This window comes from Lissotriton helveticus, chromosome 9 (assembly GCF_964261635.1).
Source record: "Lissotriton helveticus chromosome 9, aLisHel1.1, whole genome shotgun sequence".
Classification (NCBI taxonomy): Eukaryota; Metazoa; Chordata; class Amphibia; order Caudata; family Salamandridae; genus Lissotriton; species Lissotriton helveticus.
Genome location: NC_136070.1, coordinates 523,558,228 through 523,577,251, shown reverse-complemented (window position 1 = coordinate 523,577,251; position 19,024 = coordinate 523,558,228). Strand labels below are relative to the sequence as shown.

Below are 19,024 nucleotides of genomic sequence, written 5' to 3'. Positions count from 1 at the left end.
ACTTCGAAGACTCTTCCAGGACAACAATGTGCAATCATCCGAGCCCAACACTAGGCGGCGATCTAATGCTAAGATATGAATTTAGCAGCCCACATGCCTCGAACGCCCTCCATCAACCACTCCATCAAGAAAGCCGCCTGGTTCACCAAAGAACTCCAGACCTCCAAACACTCATGCCGAATGCTAGAAAAATATGGCTCCAAGACCGCACGTCAGACAACCACGTTGCCCACAAGGACGCCACCAACTCATCAGAACAACCAAGAGATCCTCCTTCAAAGTCCGCCTGGACAACAACGCACAGGATTGCAAAGAGTTCTTCAGTATCGTCAAGGAACTCTCCAACCCCAGCGCCAACACCAACGACATCCCGCCCTCGCAAGAACTGTGCGACTCACTAGCCACTTTCTTCCACCGCAAGATCATAGACATCCACAACAGCTTCAACGCACCGCCAGCCACAACCACGACTGACCCCACTCCGAACACCACCTGCACCTACCAAGCTGACATCCTGGGCCCACGTCAACGACGACGAGACACGAAAGATCATGAACTCCATCCACTCGGGATCACAAGCAGACCCCTGCCCACACCACGTGTTCAACAAAGCAGACGCCACCATCGCACCCCAACTACGAAAGGTCATCAACATCTCCTTCGACTCAGCAACATTCCCGTAAAGCTGGAAGCACGCCGAAATCAATGCCCTCCTTAAGAAGCCCAAGGCGAACCCCAAGGACCTCAAGAACTTCAACCCCATCTCCCTGCTCCCCTTCCCGGCGAAGGTCATTGAGAAAATCGCCAACATACAGCTGACCTGCCACCTCGAGGACAACAACATCCTAGACCCGCGCAATCCGGATTCAGACGGAACCACAGCACCGAGACAGCCCTCATCGCCGCCACAGACGACATCTGACGCCAACTAGACAATGGCGAAACCTCAGCCCTCATCCTCCTGGACCTGTCAGCTGCCTTCGACGCGGTTTGCCACCACACACTAAGAACACCCCTCAAAGAAGCCGGAATTCAGGAAAAAGCTCTGGACTGGACCACCTCCTTCCTCACCGACAGAACCCAGAGGGTCCACCTCCCACCCCACCGTTCCAAAGCTACCAAACTCATCTGCGGCGTACCCCAGGGATCATCCCTCAGCTATTTAACATCTACATGGCCCCCCTCGCTCAAGTGGCCCTCCAACACGACCTGAACATCATCTCCTACGCCGACGACACCCAGCTCATCCTCTCCCTCACCAAGGACTCACACACTGCCAAAACCAACCTCCACGAAGGAATGAAGGCCGTCGCGGAGTGGATGAGGAGCAGCCATCTGAAGCTGAACTCAGACAAGACGGAAGTCCTCATCCTCGGCCCCACCCAGTCTGCCTGGGACGACTCCTGGTGGCCGACAGCGCTAGGAACAGCACCGACGCCCACGGACCACGCACGCAACTTGGGAGTCATGCTCGACTCCTCCCTCTCCATGTCCAAGCAGGTCAGCGCCGTCTCCTCCTCCTGCTACAACACCCTCCGCATGCTTCGCAGGATCTACAAGTGGATCCCGATCGAAACCAGAAGAGCGGTGACCCAAGCCCTCGTCAGCAGCCGGCTGGACTACGGCAACACACTCTACGCGGGAATCCCGACCAAACATCTACAGTGACTACAACGCATCCAGAACGCCTCGGCCCGTCTGATCCTCAACCTCCCCCGACGCAGCTACATCACCCCCCCACCTCAGAGACCTTCACTGGCTCCCCATCAACAAGAGGATCACTTTCAAGCTCCTCACCCATGCTCACAAATCACTCCACAACTCCGGACCAGCCTACCTAAACACCAGACTCAACTTCTACACCCCCGCCCGCCAGCCTCGCCCTCGCCGACGTCCCACGAATCCAGCGTACCACCTCCGGAGGCAGATCCTTCTCCTTCCTCGCTGCCAAGACCTGGGACACCATCCCCACCCACCTGCGGCAGACCCAGGAACTGCTCACCTTTAGGAAGCTTTTCAAGACCTGTCTCTTCGAGCAGCAGCCACCTCACCACCACCCCCCCCCCCCCACCCCCAAGGCGCCTTGAGACCCTCATCCATCTCAACCATCCGCCCATAATATACAGTAGTCATCATATTACTAACAATCGACCCAGCAAATCTGCTGGCTAGGTGTAGATGTGCCCCGAAGTACCCATCAGTGCCCCGTGTTCTTGTTACGATAATGACATCAGGTCGCCATGTCGGCTTCACCCTCCCTCGCGGTGTTGCTAGGGGGAGTGGAATTGGTGTGGGACTCGGTCTTACAATCATGTAGTAGTGTGCCCCAATTGATATCTATGGGGATTTTAAGCAGTCCAAAATGTTCTACCCTATGCAACACCACGCTCTCCACCTGAGCCCAAACCATCGGCGACTGCTTCCATGGGCAGAGGTACCCCTGACTTCCAGCGTCTCGTGATGAGGCGCTTAGCTGTCAACAAGCCCAAATCGAGGAATCAGGATGTTACTTTGCGCCTCTTACCCCTGCAAAATGGGCTAAAAATGCACACCTCCCGTGTGTGTCAGTGTGCGTCCTGTGCAGGTGGTCAGTTGGGTTGTGATGCCTTGCCAGAAAGTCGTCTGCCAGGTGGCCATCTAGGACAAATCGTGTTCGTTCAGGGAAAGTAAAGATTCATTTTGGCATGGGTGAGTCACGCTCTCTGGACAGTATGGTATTGTATAAGGTAGAAGCGTGCATTGCAAGGGAAAAGGACCAAGCTCTCTAATGTGATCATCCACTCTTTGTCTGTACACAGACAAGCCAGATTCTCCTCCCAGTGGCGCCATAAAGATTAGAGTGGCATGGCTGTGTGTTAGCGACGCAAGCTTGGAAACCAGCATGCGCGGAGCCTGCCAATTCCAATAAGATGCAGGTATTGTAAGATAGACATTTGAAAATGTTCTTGCATAATGTTGCCCCATTTGGGGGCTAAAGTAGCAAGTAATGAATTGTATAGAAGAAATTGGCCTGGGTGCAGGCCCTCCTCCTTTACTGGCATGTCATAAGGTACTAGTACGCCATCTTAGTATAGGTCCCACAGTTGTGCAAGCCAGCCTCTAACCAGGTATGAAGCCCTGTTGTGCTGGTGGCGCATCCTCTAGGTGTGCAGAGTAGGGGTATCACCGGCATGTTGGGGAATCACTGATCGAGTAAGGTAATGGCTTCAACTGCAGCAAAGTACGCAACATTAAGAAACAGCAATTCCAGCGGTTTCTCGCGAGGGTGAAAGAGCCGAAAGAATGCTAGGAGAGTCCAAGCCGGGGACAGCATGGCTGTGACCGACAGGTGTGAGCCTGCCAACCACCTGACCATCCACTGGAGCTGGGAGGCTAGGTAGTATTGCTCCATCTTTGGGACTACAAGCCCACCCTGGTCTGTTGGCAACTACAGCTTTGACAATGCACCCCAAATGAACTCTCTCATGAGTCTCTCAGAAGACGGAAGCAGGGAGGCAAAATGTATATGGGCAGGTGAGTCCAGGGGTATTGATAGCATCTCTGCCTGATTGGAGGACCTGGTAGCAGTCCCTGATAATGCATACTTTTGGTAGTGGGTCAGAGAAGAGAGAATGGGTCATTAATTGGTGGAATTGGCTCATTGTTACATTTCTAAAATGGATTACATTTATTAGGAAACAGAAGATTAAGGAATTTTTTTTTAATTTTAATTTTAAAAAAAAAACTTATATTTGGCTTATGTGTAGAAAACAGGAACTTGTACAGCACATTATGGCACCATGATGTGCATCAAGACATTTCAATAACCCACACAGAAGCAGAAGCCATTTTCGGTCCTTGCAATTCCTCAAAAGATGTTGAGCCTGTTCTAGGCCTCTTTCCAGCAGACTGAGTTTCCACCATACAAGAACTTAAATAGGCACTGCTAATGCAAAGCGTTGGACTCTAGCGTCTGCACCCAAATCCCTCACAAATCAATTTACAATGAGAAAATGTTCCTGAGATGCTTTCCCGAAAGTAGCAGAAAAAAACACCACACTACAACGGTTGGCTAAAATTTACAACTGTATTATTTTTTATCTTTTATTTATGTTCCTTTAAGTAGGTAACTGTAACCAGGTATTAAATTAGACCAAACCAAACAGCAATGATATTTTTATAAAATGTTACAATGAAAAAATTTCATTCCAATTTGATTGTTACTCTATAGAGTAGAAAAGCTATTAATGTTGGCAAAAAACAAACAACTCACCATTCCTACATGTCGATCTACATTAAAGATTCGTTTGTTTGAACCTTCTTCATAGAGTTTGGACAGAACCAACTTCTCCACGCCGAAGACAACACCATCTTTACACCGGATGCCAACAGCAGTACTGCAAAACATAATTAAAAGTCTATTAGGAACATGGAAAGGTTAAATATTACGAGGGCTACACAATTCTACTGGCAGGATACATACATTTTTAACAAGACTATTGTAAATATTTCCTTACATTTCATTCCTCCAACCACTACAAATTCAGATTATGAAGATACATTTTGTCTAAAAAACTATGAACAAACTCTGAGATACACATTTCATCTAGGAATTAAGGATTACTAATTATGTGGGCTTGCACAGACTCTACCCAAAATATTCAGGTTACAGGTGGGTCTCTCCAGTTGATGCATTAGTCTCCAGAACTATCTGCATGGCTTATCCAGCAAATTATAAGATCAACCACTTCAATCTGTCACATGTGCATTCACAGTATGTGGTCAATACATCTTTGAGGTGCCTGAAGAAAAATACGAAGCTCTTATACCAGTCAATGTGCAAAGTAGGGCAGATCATATGTTTCCATTTCTAGTGCAGGATTCCTGCTCTTAGCTTTTCAAATAAGTTCCATGTGCACCTGTCATGTGCAACGGGCTTTTTTTGTCCAATCCACTCAATTTTATGCCCGTGGAGCTACTCTCTTCCTTCAGACAAGGAGATGAGACGAGAAAGATCGCATGTAGTGCTTGTTACAGAGAAAGATCTAAGCATCGTGAGTGATCTAAGAAGGAAGGAAGGGGTGTGGGTAAAAAGGAAACCTATATACTGAACTTTCCTGCAATATCATCACCTTCCATGATTTGGCTACATGGAACCTCACCTCAGTGCCAACATGAATGCAACGGTGAACAGGGGAAAACATTAAAAACTTTTATTGTAGTCTAACATGCAGTACGGCTATTAAAGAAACAAAGGTACTATGTTCTTACCTACTGTTCTCTACTGCTTTTGTGGCATATTCAACTTGAAACACTCTGCCATCAGGCGAGAAGGTGGAAGCAGACAGGTCATACTGTAAAATAAGAAAAAAGTGGCCATTTCGGGCTGATGGAAACTTACAACTGGTGGACAAATGTGATCAACCTCATCATCTACTATTGTGACTAGTAGCTTGAAATTCTGAGAAGAAAAAAAGTATCCCTTTTTTTAACAGGAAAGCAAACAGTCCTTTATCAACCCCTTCATAACCACTCTAACCTAGTCTCTAGTGTAAGAGAATTAGCCATCTGTGTACTTTCAAAATTGCTTTTGTGTGAACAAACGCTGCTATTTTTGCAAGATTTAATGAAAAAAGTGTGTTAATCTTCAGTAGAATCAGCACAAAAGATTACGGTCTTCTAGAAAGAATCTACTTATCTGAGGTTTAGGGCCCAAGAGAATAGACAGTTTGGGGAAAGGGCTACAAACTGCTTTTGATTACGGATGATGATGAATTAGGTTAAAGCCGTTTACTGTGGCTATTGGCTTTTTATGAGCTCATAAACTCACCAAGCGTTTCATAACTACAATTTAGCACATTGACAGTGCACCCCACCTGTGGCTGAAGCCCACCCTTAAGGAAAGCATTGCTTGGTGGCAAAATAATAAACCATTTACCATCCATAGCAGGCCCCTTGAAGTAACTGACTAGAGGTTCCTTCAAACTTTGAGCCTTGCTAGAGTAGCGCATGTGAAGTGCTTTCATGGCATCTGGCCATAAAGCCAGCGGCCTGCCATGCTATGTATTTATCCCCACACCTGTCGGCTAGGAGCTTCTTTGCAAAGCATACACTCTACAGTGTGTACAAGATAAGGAACACTCAAGCTTCCAGTCAGGTCAAACAGGATGCCTGGAACCAAAAGGAAAGAAAGCAATAATTATGGAAAAAAAATGTCCCTTCCAAGTTCTCCATCTCTTTTCTCTTTCGCAGGCTTTATCATCAGTCTCAAATTCCCCCCACTTGCCTTGAGTAATTTCCCACATACAAGCAGCTGTATAGAGAGCTCAAAATCCTGGAATCTTTGCATTGGTACCTGAAGTATCAATTCTTTTTTAACATTGCCTGATTTTTCCAATATCAATAATCTCTCCGTTGGCTGAGGCTGATCCTGTGTCAGATTTTAGCAAATAAATGTCCTCCGCTGAGAAATCGTTTATGTTTTTTAGCAGTCTGACTTTAAAAAACTAAAGGGGCCCTCAATTGGCAATTTGTTAAACTGGAGTTACAGCTTGAGCTGTTACAAATATTAGTGCTTTACTTGATTCATTTCAATAACCATTGCTTACTCCAAAGGCTAGTGTTGCAACTGTCTAAAGGAATCACCTTTTGGTAGTAAATAGCCTGTCGACTGACAAACATACTCCACCATGCCTCACACTGCTGGAAATCAGGGTTCATGCTCTAACAGTAGAGAAGTACATAGGAACAAGGGTCCCAGAAAGCAATTATACAACACACAACATTTACATGGATCAGAACAAAAATTAGAACAACACAAAGGATATTTGTTGAACCCAGTGTTATTTAAATCACACTGGACATTGGTCTCTTTGTATCATCATTTAGACATTCATGTATCTAGAGTGCCCCTAGAACAAGCATTGAAAATGCAATAGGTCTCGCCCTCTTTAAGTTAAAGCAATTCTGTTTGTAATTAGGTTTTTTTTAGCTTTCTTTTATTAGTGTTTTTCAAACTTTCATGTACATAACATGCATATATATATATATATATATATATATATATATATATATATATATATATATATATATATATACACATACATATATACACATACATATATACACACATACATATATACACACACACACACATACATATATAAATGCATATATATATATGCATATGCGTGCGCGTAGAGAGTAGGAGAGGTAGAGAATAGAGAGTAGAGAGTGAGTAGTAGAGAGTGAGTAGTAGAGAGTAGAGAGTGTGTAGTAGAGTGTGTAGTAGAGAGTAGTGTGTAGTAGAGAGTAGAGTGTGTAGTAGAGAGTGAGTAGTAGAGAGTGAGTAGTAGAGAATGAGTAGAGTAGTAGCGAGTAGTAGAGTGACAGTCTCACACACACACACTGTCACACACACACACACGCAGTCTCTCACACACATGCAGTTTGTTGCAGACCTGTTGTCGTAAAACTGGCTTTTGCCGATAACTGGGGCGGACATAAAGAGGGGCTCAGAGCCACCAAACATTTTTTGGATACTCGCTCCGCTGATATGTATGAACACAACAAAGTCATCTTGGAGCTTATGAACTGGTGTTTAAATAATAACTACTTTGCCTTCGGTAAAGACTTATGGAGACAACTGCGTGGGGTGGCCATGGGTTCCTGCTTCTCCCCCAGCTACGCGTGTCTACACGTGGGCTGGTGGGAGGAGCAGGTCTTAGAAGTCACACATGCAGTATGGGTTAGAGAAAAGATTTTAAAATATCTAAGATACATCGATGATATTTTCATTCTCTGGCAAGGTACCGAGGAGGAGGCTAACTTGTTTATCAATGATATTAACACAAACTCCCTCAACCTCCACTTTACGTCGCATATCAGCCACAGCCAGATAGAATTTTTGGATGTGCTAGTTTATGTACAGGCCAATCGGTTAACATCCACTTTATACCGAAAACCCACATCTGGCAACACATTACTGCATGCGTCCAGTCTCCATCCCCATCACACCATCCATAGTATCCCGCTTGGTGAAATCCTTAGAACCAAAAGGATTTGTAGCTCCACGCTCGATTTCAATAACTGTGTTAATGACCTTAGAATTCGTTTTCAGGAACGTGGCTATTCTAAAAAGACTTTCAATTTAGCTTTGGCTAAAGCTAACATGAGAAGTAGAGAGAGTCTGTTACAGGTATCTGATTCTATCGTAGACAATGATGACCATGGCACTGAGTCTAACAAACCAGCCAATACTTGCCCTAGATTCATCACCGCTTACAGTAGTGATGAAAATGCTATCAAAAAAATCATTCACAAGAACTGGCCCATAATTCTAACTGATAATATTCTCAGCCCAACTTTACCAAATAAACCAACCATAACTTTTCGTAGGGCTAGGAATATGGGCACATCATTAGACGTTACCAGTCCAGAACTAAAACAAAAAGCCAATTGGCTAAAAGCCAAATTTGGCTTCCGTAAATGCATTCATTGCAGGGCTTGCAAGTTTGGCGAAAACAGGACACACTATCGTACACCTTTTAGTCCTACAGAGGTGCCTATAAAGGGGAGCTTTGACTGCAAAACAGATTTTGCGGTGTATGTTCTGACGTGCACCTGTGGGCTGCATTACATCGGCAGCACCAAGGCACAGGTGCACGTCAGAATTCTGCAACATCTTAGGGCTATCCTACATACTGACCAATCCTACCCGGTAGCTTGACATTTCGCAGCTAAACACAACAAAGATCTCAACTGTTTGAGATACTTTGTAGTAGGATCAGTATTGCCCCTACGGAGAGGAGGCAACAGGGATCTGTTATTGCGACAACTGGAAACCAGGTTCATTCTGGAGTTCGATAGCAAATGGCCTAATGGCCTGAATAACACGGAAGATTTTTACAATTTTCTATAGCACTCCCCATTTTGGCCTAAACTATCTGTGAAACTGATTTGCCTATTTTGGACGATATTTGGTTACAACTATATGTTCTGAACATTTATAGAATCAGTTCGAGTTCAACTATGTATTTTTTCCTGATTTGATTCATCTCTTCTCTCCAACACAATGAGCAGTCAGGTTCCCTGTGGCTCATTGATATAACACAGTGTTGGTAATATACTTAACAGTCAGCATACGACATACCATTCTACTAGATAGACAGGTTCCCTGATATCTATGACAGGTACTAACAACACATGTGGGGGTATTTGATATTCTCTTATATCTACTCTGTAATTATTTAGTTATTGCTATATAGACATGTGTACGATGATTCTGTTGTTGCCCCTCTATACCATTTGATATCTTTGGTATTTTTCACTTCCCCCTTTTTACAGTGTATCACTATTTGCACTATTCACATATTAATTGTCATATTCTTTTATGGGGAAAAAAAGTTTTCTATGAAGAAAGAATTGGTTTTAGAATGACTATTTAGTTCCAGGCATGGTTTCTGTTTTTATGATAGCTAACCAGTTGCTTTTACCTAGTACATTCTTTTAGAACTATGAATTTTTACTACCTTTTAGAATATGCAGTTTGCACTTTATCTTTAGCCTTCTTTGCACACTAGGCAGGGTTGTCCTAGCTTTTCTGGTTGTTAGCATGAACGCACTGTTGAGCCCTCCATAACTATGTTTACATTTCTGTATTGCTAGCATTGTTTATCATCACAAATAAGATAACTTAGACCATTATTAGTTGTTAATTTCACCATGAGCCATATTAGGTGACCTTTTATGTCTTAAGGCAACTGGATTTAACCAGATATTATGTTCTTACAATTGGAATTTATTCCGGGGACAATATGCTTTCTTTGAGACTCATTAACAAGTAATACATTGGTACAACGCATTTAAGCATAAATATGTATGATTTGACTGCCATTGTTTATAAACTGCTAGCTATACAGTCTGTTTTCCCTTTTTAGTTGGGTCACATGACCACTTAGGGAGGAGGGCGGTAGGCGTTGCACTTTAGCACTTTTAAAAACCACCAAAATACAGCTACTCCTTGCATGTGAACAAGGGCTGCATAGCCCGAAACGCGTCATGGTTGGTTGGTTCACGAGAATAATACTGAAAAAATAAACCTACCTGGATAACTACTGTGGTCTGTCTCCTGCTTCGCCGGTCCTGTGGGATTGGAGGTGGTATTGCGGAGTTCCAGTTAATATATATATATATATATATATATATATATATATATATATATATATATATATACACACACACATACATATATACACACACACACACACATATATACACACACACACACATACATATATAAATGCATATATATATATATATATATGCATATGCGTGCGCGTAGAGAGGGGTAGAGAGTAGGAGAGGTAGAGAATAGAGAGTAGAGAGTGAGTAGTAGAGAGTGAGTAGTAGAGAGTAGAGAGTGTGTAGTAGAGTGTGTAGTAGAGAGTAGTGTGTAGTAGAGAGTAGAGTGTGTAGTAGAGAGTGAGTAGTAGAGAGTGCGTAGTAGAGAATGAGTAGAGTAGTAGCGAGTAGTAGAGTGACAGTCTCACACACACACACTGTCACACACACACACGCAGTCTCTCACACACATGCAGTTTGTTGCAGACCTGTTGTCGTAAAACTGGCTTTTGCCGATAACTGGGGCGGAATTACATAATTGTGTTGTCTAGGCATCATTAGTACATCCAGTACCAAATATTTCTGCATTATATTACAGATGCGACTTTAATGTATCTGGCCACAAGATCAATTTATGGATTGTAAAAACCTAATTTCCGCTCGCACATTCTTGTATTGACCCTGGTTTTAAGTTGGCTCCATAAGCAGAGGTCAGAAAGAAGCCAGTGTTCTTTTTTTGGCTATCTTCTTGCAACTTGGTCAATCAAATGTATGTCTCATTGCTTAATTCTCTCACTTATTAAGTTTTTAGGGAAATGCAAAAACCATTGAGCATAAACACTGAATGTGTGTGTGTGTGCCTGTGTATCTATCATGGATGTGTTTGTGGGAGTGTATGCCGGTGCGTATGCCTGTGTTTGTGTATGCATTGTGCGTGTGCTTAATCTGGATTGAGTTTCTGGGGTAATGAGTATTTATGCGTGTCTCTGCCTTCGCAAGTTTGTGTGTGTGTATATCTCTCTGGTCGTGTCTGTCTGTGCTTGTGTTTGTGCCTGTATGTGCGTCCTTCGTGGGGGGCTGCAGAGGAGTATTCCTACAGTAAGGAAGCGCCTGCCCCCGTCCAGCCCCACAGGCAGCCGTCTGTGCCCCTCGCCCCGCAGTGCAAGCCTTCTGCCCATTTATTGAAACCCAGTCCAAACGTGTCCGCAGCTACATGGCGAAGGGGCAAAAGGGTGTAAACGTGTGCCTGTGAGACAGCCAGAGTATGTATGTGCCTGTTGGTGGGTGTATGTGCAAGGTTTATATATGTATCGTGGTTGTGTTTGTGTGAGTTTTTGTCTGTGCCATTTAGTGAGTGTAAGCCGTTATGTGTGTGTGTGCCTGTGTGTGTGTATTTATCATGGATTTAGAGTTTAAGTAAAGGCAGTCGTGCAAGGATAAGGGCTACCAGCCTGTTGCGTTTGAGGCTGCATAGAGTGGACTGGCCAGCAATTATTGAATTGTGAAAAGTAAGCAGCTCTTAATCAACCCATAAATGCGGTATATTGACAGGAAATGAAGAAATCCGTTTTCTAGGGCATGTTTTTAAGTGTACCACTCCCCACCCCCATCAGCCTCTCCTAGGAGACAGCTGAATACACACACACTGTAATCAAATAAACAACACCCCCTCCCGAGTCCTGCCCCAAGGAATTCAGACGGGTCCAAGGATAAGACAAGCTGTGCAGAAAGCATTTTTCTCCTCACAGTTGTACAAGGCTCCCGTTTTATTTCTTTTTTAATACAAAATATGGGTTAATATTTTGTTATCCGGAGCTGTTTATTAGTTTTTCCTCAGCATCCAAATGCAGCACCATGAGACTTGGAGAATGCACAGTTTCTGAAGGCACGCACCCACACAGATAGAGAGGGCGAGAAATGCTTGGGGGAGGCGAGAGGGGGTGGTGGAGGGAGATATCGAACACGCAAGATGAAAGGTGAATGCGAGAAGGAGCGAAAGAAAGATGAACCGAGAGTGGAAAGGAAATAGAATATGGGTCACGTAAAGAGATCGGCGAGGAAGGGCGACAGTGTGAGGGATTGTTGTGATGAAGGGACGGGAAGGACAGAGAGGGATTATGTTTGGGATGATAGGCGCTAAATTAGATTATATTTCACTCAAATGGGTTCCCTCGCCTGAGTATATTAGCATGCATTCTTACGTTAGGAATTCAGACCACCGAACAGCCAAAGGACAAAGGTGAGGCTTACTGAAAAAAATCCTATATTCGATAATTGGTGGACAGCTCAATATCACTCTTATGTATCTCCCTATTGCCCCGTCACCCACCCCCCCGCTGCACAGAGACGCCATGCAAATGAACCTGCAGATAATTCTAAGAAGCGCTCTTGACGATATTGTGGCAGAGCTGAGGAGGCGACGTGGGTGTTCTCATTACAAGCAGCATTGAATCTCGGGTCCCGTGGCACGCGCTGAAAGGTCAGCCCGTTCCTGCGAGCTTTAGTGCATGTCATGGCGCCGGAAGCAACCAGAGCGCTTGAGATAATTAAGCGGGGAGAAACTGTCAATTGTGGCGTTAATGCGGAATCGTAACATCACAATGTTAGGATTATCAACCAGAATTATTGGCGTATCTTTTTTTTATCCACTGTTCTCCTATTGTGGCTGAAGCAGGGCGCAGAGCCGCATTTAATTTTAGCTGCTGTTCCAGAGACTTAATCCGCAAAACAAGCACTTGCCATGACTTACACTTTTCGCTTTGTCTGCAAGTCCCACTTGGACGGCCTCGGCCTGCTTTCCTTCTGAAGTAAAAGGTTTATTATCTTAAATATAAAACCTTTTACTTCAGAAGGAAGTCAGGGGAGCCAGTCCAAGTGGGACAGCTCAAAAAGAGAAAAGTGTATGTCACGAAGTACTCTTTCCCAATGGCTGGCCACCGTTTAGCCTAAACAGTGACGCCGGCCAATGGGAAAGAAGGGCGGGGCTTAAAGCCTGCTAGTGTAAGCTACCCAAGATCACAAAATCTCGCGAGCGAGACTGCGCATGTGGGCAGTCCACGCCACAAGACCTAAAAAGGAACAGGAAAGGAGGCGTGGTGGTAGTGGTTTAAGTGAGGATTAGGAAGTGAATGAAGGATACAGTGTACATCACAAAAGTCTGTTATTCAGAAAACATGTGGCTCTTTTCGGGAGCCTAGTATTTGACAAGTTATCAAAGCAATAAATAGCCATGATTTTAAACAGTAACACAGTGTTGAATTTATGTTGTTCAAGCTGGCTGGCAATAAAGATGTTGACGTTTCGACCCCAAGAGAAATGTAGGCTGTTATATCCCTTGGGTGTGCCAATCTTAGAGCAGTACATTCAAATCGTTAATTTAACCACAAAGCGCATTACGAAAAAGGAGAGGCACTGCAGAAAATTTCAACTGCCAGGCCCGACAAATAATTAAAAAGTACTTTTTTTTTTTAAGACAGGGATGGCGGGGCAATGGAGGTTCAATTTGGAGGAGAAATCAATGTAAAGGGGGGTCTGTGTGGAAGCAACATGGAGTTGGGGGCAAGGGAGCTTTGGAAGAAGAACAGGAACTAGGAGAAAAGAAAATTAAAAGCAAAGAAAAGCAGTAAGGGAAAATAAAAACACAGAGGAAGGGGTAACTCTGAGCTTGGACAGACGGAAAGCGCTGAAATAAAAAGATAAAAGTAAATCTGTGAATGTGAGCAATGAAAGGATTCAAGCCATCCCATTTTAAAGGATGGGAAATAAGCTATACTCCAAGGGAGGGACAAAGGGAAGAAGAGGAAGTAAAGCTGTTGAATAGGAGGCAAGCAAATTAGAGAAACAAGAAAAACGACCAATATTAAGCAATGGGTAGGCTCCATGCCCACTTTAAGTTTCTGATGTGATTCACAAGATGTCTTCCGTAAACAGATAGCTAAAAAGGTGTTTGTAGGCAACACCTAAAAATATTCGGGTTCCAACATCATGCGTGGACATCTAGAGACAATGGGTGTAGGGCTTTCCCTATAAAAATTTCAAACTTGGCCACGTTCAGTACTGAATGTTCACCACAGATTAGCTTGGGAGAACCGATATTCAACTCCAAGTGACCATCTATATCGCTCCCATCACGCAAGCTTTATCTGGTCTCACTTGATTACAATAAAATCACAACCAACAGTTAAATACTAGAATCACCTTACAGTCGCCTTCAAGTGACAGTTAAACTGGATTTTCTCCAGGAGCCTTAAAGTCACTTGTCAGGACTTCTGGCTTTCCATGGTACATAGCCAGTTAACCATCTCTTTGATTGGCTGACTTTTGTGTCCTTACACTGTTCACTTTTAAGGAACTCTTTTTTTTCTTTTTTGTTTACGCATTCCATAAGAGTGCACAAGTTTTCCAGATGTCTCCCTCCTGTACGCCCCCTCCTCCATGTTGCTCTCTCTAACTATTATGCACATCTCTTCTCCACTTATGCTTTGTAGTGTAGTTCCTATAGTCCCAATAGGCTCTGCGCATTGGAATAATATCTTCAGTAGTGTAGACGTAGGACTGAGGTTAACTAGTTCTCTACTGACTATATTAGACTTAAGTTTTGTGCCAGCTAGCTCAGAGTTCACTAGAAACTTTCTCGAATAAGCGAGGAGGAGTTTAACCTCCCTGGATAGACAAGAAGGGATTTAGTTTCTGACAACCATAAAACATGACAACTTTGCTCTCCCTGAATAAGAGTATATCTCTAGAGTTGTGTGAAAACAAAAGACAGCTATTTCACTCAGTCAAAGGTGCGTACTTAGTTTCACCAGATTGTAGAGAAAAAGAGAGATGGGCGTTTTCAATAAAAGGTGTTATTTATTGAGCAGTCTCTTTCCTCATACAAGAGAAATGAATTGCTACAATTGCAATACTTGTAGTTAAGTAAAGTGCATACAGTAAAAGCAGGATTATGAAATAATACTGTAAAAGCATTGATATGGTTTCTTAGCCATATGATACTTTAAAATGGATAAAATAGATACATACATATATACATTGACTAATCGTACTCAACTGGTGCTTCTAACTACGCCTACCCCGGTGTACCTGACCTAAGCCTAATACGTGGGAAGGAGTAAGTAAGTAGCAGTTTAAGTTAAGTTGGTTTTGCCAAGAATCTGACTCAAGAATTCTCTGTAAGGGTTTAGTCAGTTCAGTACCTGGGTATTAGAAGGCAGGAGGGCTGGTATCTCTCTCTCAGGACTCGGTATCCCAGTCACCCGCAAGGGTAAGCTGGAAACGCCGGAGGCTGGATTTCTCGGCAAGAGAAAAGACAGCGTCTTTCTCAGCGCGTCAAAAGGGAGGGGCAGCGTCCGTGGGCTCTCGCATCAGCTGGGCTCTTCGGAAGTAGATAGCTGCTCTGCTCCAGGATTACCACCGTGTGTTTGCTTAAGGCAACGTTGGTATATTTATACCTGAAAGGTGCCGGGTTTGACGTAAGGCTGGACATAAGACGTCAATAAAGATGTCACTAAGAACTGGTCGTTCTTACAGTGCTTTACAGGAGTTCTCGGACGAAATCAAAACAAAGCAGCGGGGATTTCCTAGGTTGCTGGAGGCTTGGATTTGTTTGAGAACTCGGTGTGCTTTCTAGGGGGCTGGAGGAATAGGCTTGCTTAATGTGACAGCATGCGCTATGACTGAATTATGAAAAGGGTTTCTATGCCGTTGTATGGATATTATTGATTTATAACCGGACAAGGGCAAAGAATAGGAATATTGATTCAGGAACCTAGATAAACACACTACAGCTTGTGTTGCTCTCTCACGTTGTTCTTTCTCCAGGTAGCGCTCTTTTGCCTGTGTTTCTCACTCTGCCCTGTGTTCTCTCCTCCATGTTGCTTGCCCCCTGCCTACAGTGCTGCTACACACTGTCCAAACCGATCATTCAATGTTTTTTTTATGTCATTGTGCTACTTTGTTTTTTTTACCAATTCTTCTCTGATTGATATGTAAAAAAGCAAAAAAGGCCAATATGCTTTTGTAGGCACAGGCATACACGTTGAATGTATACACACTCCAACAAAATAAAGCTGTGGGCACATCATTGTCCTTTTTTAAAATAAAATTGTTGTCATGGTGTGCAGCTGCCACGATAACCCTCCCACCCACTGCCTGCCCACCCAGTGCCCAACTGAGCAATTACCCTGGACTTACAATGGACTCTGCTAGTGTAGCCTGCCAGTAGACAAAAAAACAGGCTTTTAAGCCATTCTAGTAGAAAATGACATACATCCATATAGGGCTGTGTTTGGCAAGGAGTGTTTCAACTGCCGGCGTTAGTAATATGCAGAAGCCGACAGAATTTCCAAGCTTACTTCTGCTATAAGAGCCTTCGTGGTATATGTGTGTGTCAATTGCAGTGCAGTGTCTGCTCTAAACTGCATGTTTCACCCAAAGCAAGATTTCGCCCTGAAGAAGCCTGCAACCAAGCTAATCGCATTGGCTGCGCCCATCTGTATTTGGTGAAGAAGAAACTGATTAAAGAGTCATAGAAACAACTAAAGGGTCTACTGGTTTAATTTTCTCTTGGTGTTCTATGTACTAATTTGTGCATGGGTACTCTGTTTTGTTGCCTCTCGATTGTGGGCTAGTCTCCAAATGTTCTCTAGCAATTAACAAACAAGCCAGGGAACAAAATGAAACAACTGTTTCTGAACATTCATTAGCCGCAGTAAGATTTGTTCCACCACTCAGAGTGGGTGTGGCAGGGATATACACCCCTTCTCTTACGCAGAGAATTAAGCCAGCCTTTGGGGAAATACCTGAGACTATAATCTTAATGACAATAACGTGCTTGAGAAGCAATTTGACTTTTACAAGAGTGCAGACAGAGCTAGAGACAAAGTACACTGGTACTGCAGGCAGGGACATTACCATACTAAATTGGCCAGCAGTCTGTAGCTGCACTCACTGCCCATTTGTGCATGCATTTCAATTCGTACCGCTGCCATCATTCATACTAAAAAATTAAAACATCGACTTACTTCATCTCACAAAAGAGTACGCACTACAGTACTGGTTCTTGAAACAACAGCATTTTGCATGCTGGGCCTTGTAATTTGACAAGTTTTCATAACATGCACGATCTTACAAATTTCAGCATGAAAAGTTTTGTGATCTACAATACTTTCCATCTGGGAAACACAATTACCTCCCACACAGCAAAAAAAATGTTCTTTCCGCCACAAGGAAAATGTGTAGTGCCTGCGCAAAGAACTGAGAGAAGCACAGTACACATCTAAATAGAATGCTAACTAGGGAGACAAAACCTGCGTGGAAACAGAGCTCTTTATCAATTTCGCTTCCAGCTCCTGCCAGCACTCTCGACAATGGAATTAAATTGCCTCATATCACATAAATAAAACGGGCAGGAAGAGTGTGTACTGGTGGTAGCACCAATAGAAATATATTGTATGCTTTATATTGTTTTGAAAACTAATTTGGTACATATTTCTAATTTTAGGATAATACTTGACGGTTACCCAATACGAAATACTATGCTCAATAGAGCAGGATTATTATGGTAATGAGTATATAACACATATAGGGTGTTCTCCTCCAGCTCCAGCTTCTGACTGCTGTCTCAAAGATGCAATACAATGGTCACGCATCGTTCAAATAAAAGGGGTACTACTACTGCCACCAAAACGGACAATGAGGTTACACTGCGTTAATTGTGACAGAATAAGAAGAAGGAAGTTAAAGCTCTATATCCAATATATTACATCGAATGGCAAAAAAACAAATTAAAGTGACCTATTTAAAAGTTTCATGCCAATAGTCACTTAATGATTGTGCTTTATGACTGTCACCCTGCAATTTAAAATCGGCTCTCTGCGTTGCTGATCCACCTTTCAACGGCAGTGCTGGTCATCACGGTTTCGTCAGTACTTTCACTTTGGATCTAGTTCCTGTACACACTATTTATTATCACTTTCTTTTTCAAAGTCATTCGCTAAACGGTGCCGTCTTTATTTTGAAGGACACACAGATTACATACTAGGGTGAGTAAGAGGTGTAAATATTCAGCAATCACATGCTTACCTGTTCCTATTACTAGACTATTAAAAGAAGGTCGCTACGGCCGAAATCGCACTCACGACAGAGCTAAAAGACAAGCACACGGGGAAAAGCTACAACCGTGTGAAAATAATGATTGTGCCTGTCATTGTGAACGATCGATCAACATCCCTGAGAAAAGGCCGACTCACTGGCTAGGTTTAATAAGGACTGACACCACACGATCTAACGGTGGCCCTATACCAACTCACAAACCTGCTTCCCCCGGCATCACCCACAGCTTTCTCAACCGTTCCCCAAAATTTCGGCCCCTCTTACCCCGGTTCCGATGGAACTCATGTTCGTGGTGAATCTGCACTTTCCGGACACAGGCGATCCCGCACGCCGACAGAGTAATAACGTGCTCGCTCATTGGCTGGGTATCCACCAATCAGTTCGAGTGATACCGAGAACACGTGACTTCATGCCGGTTTATCTGTAGAGACAGAAAGAGGACAGGAGTGTTCAATTTCTGGACGTGAAACATGATAGCTTGTCCCAGAAAATGACAGTCGACATTACAAATCTGAACGCTCTCTGTCTTTTCTTCTTTCTTTTTTTTTTTTTTTTACTCTGGCCCTTCAGCTGGTGTGTCGATGAGTTCTATAGTGATGCAACAAGGCATTCCAGGAATCGATGCTGTCCCCCAAATAAAAAAGCCTTGTTCAGATGCCTATATCGAGAAACTTCAAATATATATTTTTTCAACAGTTTTCTATAGCAGGAACTCGACCCTAAGGTAAAGGAGCCCTTTACATGAACATCAGTTGCTACCGAAGGACTAGGGTGACCAGAGGCCCGGCTCTGTAATGTCCTGATGGCC

At 43.6% G+C, this 19,024-nt stretch overlaps 1 protein-coding gene across 1 annotated transcript in view; it reads right to left on the bottom strand.

The window, feature by feature from the left end:
- PSMA3 (proteasome 20S subunit alpha 3) overlaps positions 1-18,613 on the bottom strand; it is a 143,583-nt gene extending 124,970 nt beyond the window's left edge. The window contains exons 1-3 of the mRNA XM_078660373.1: positions 18,481-18,613; positions 5,251-5,333; positions 4,253-4,376 (exon numbers count right to left, since the gene is read on the bottom strand). Coding sequence (XP_078516499.1) covers positions 4,253-4,376; positions 5,251-5,333; positions 18,481-18,501 — 228 coding nt within the window. The 5' untranslated portion in view covers positions 18,502-18,613. The remainder of the gene's footprint in view (positions 1-4,252; positions 4,377-5,250; positions 5,334-18,480) is intronic.
- Between the last annotated feature and the right edge of the window lie 411 nt (positions 18,614-19,024).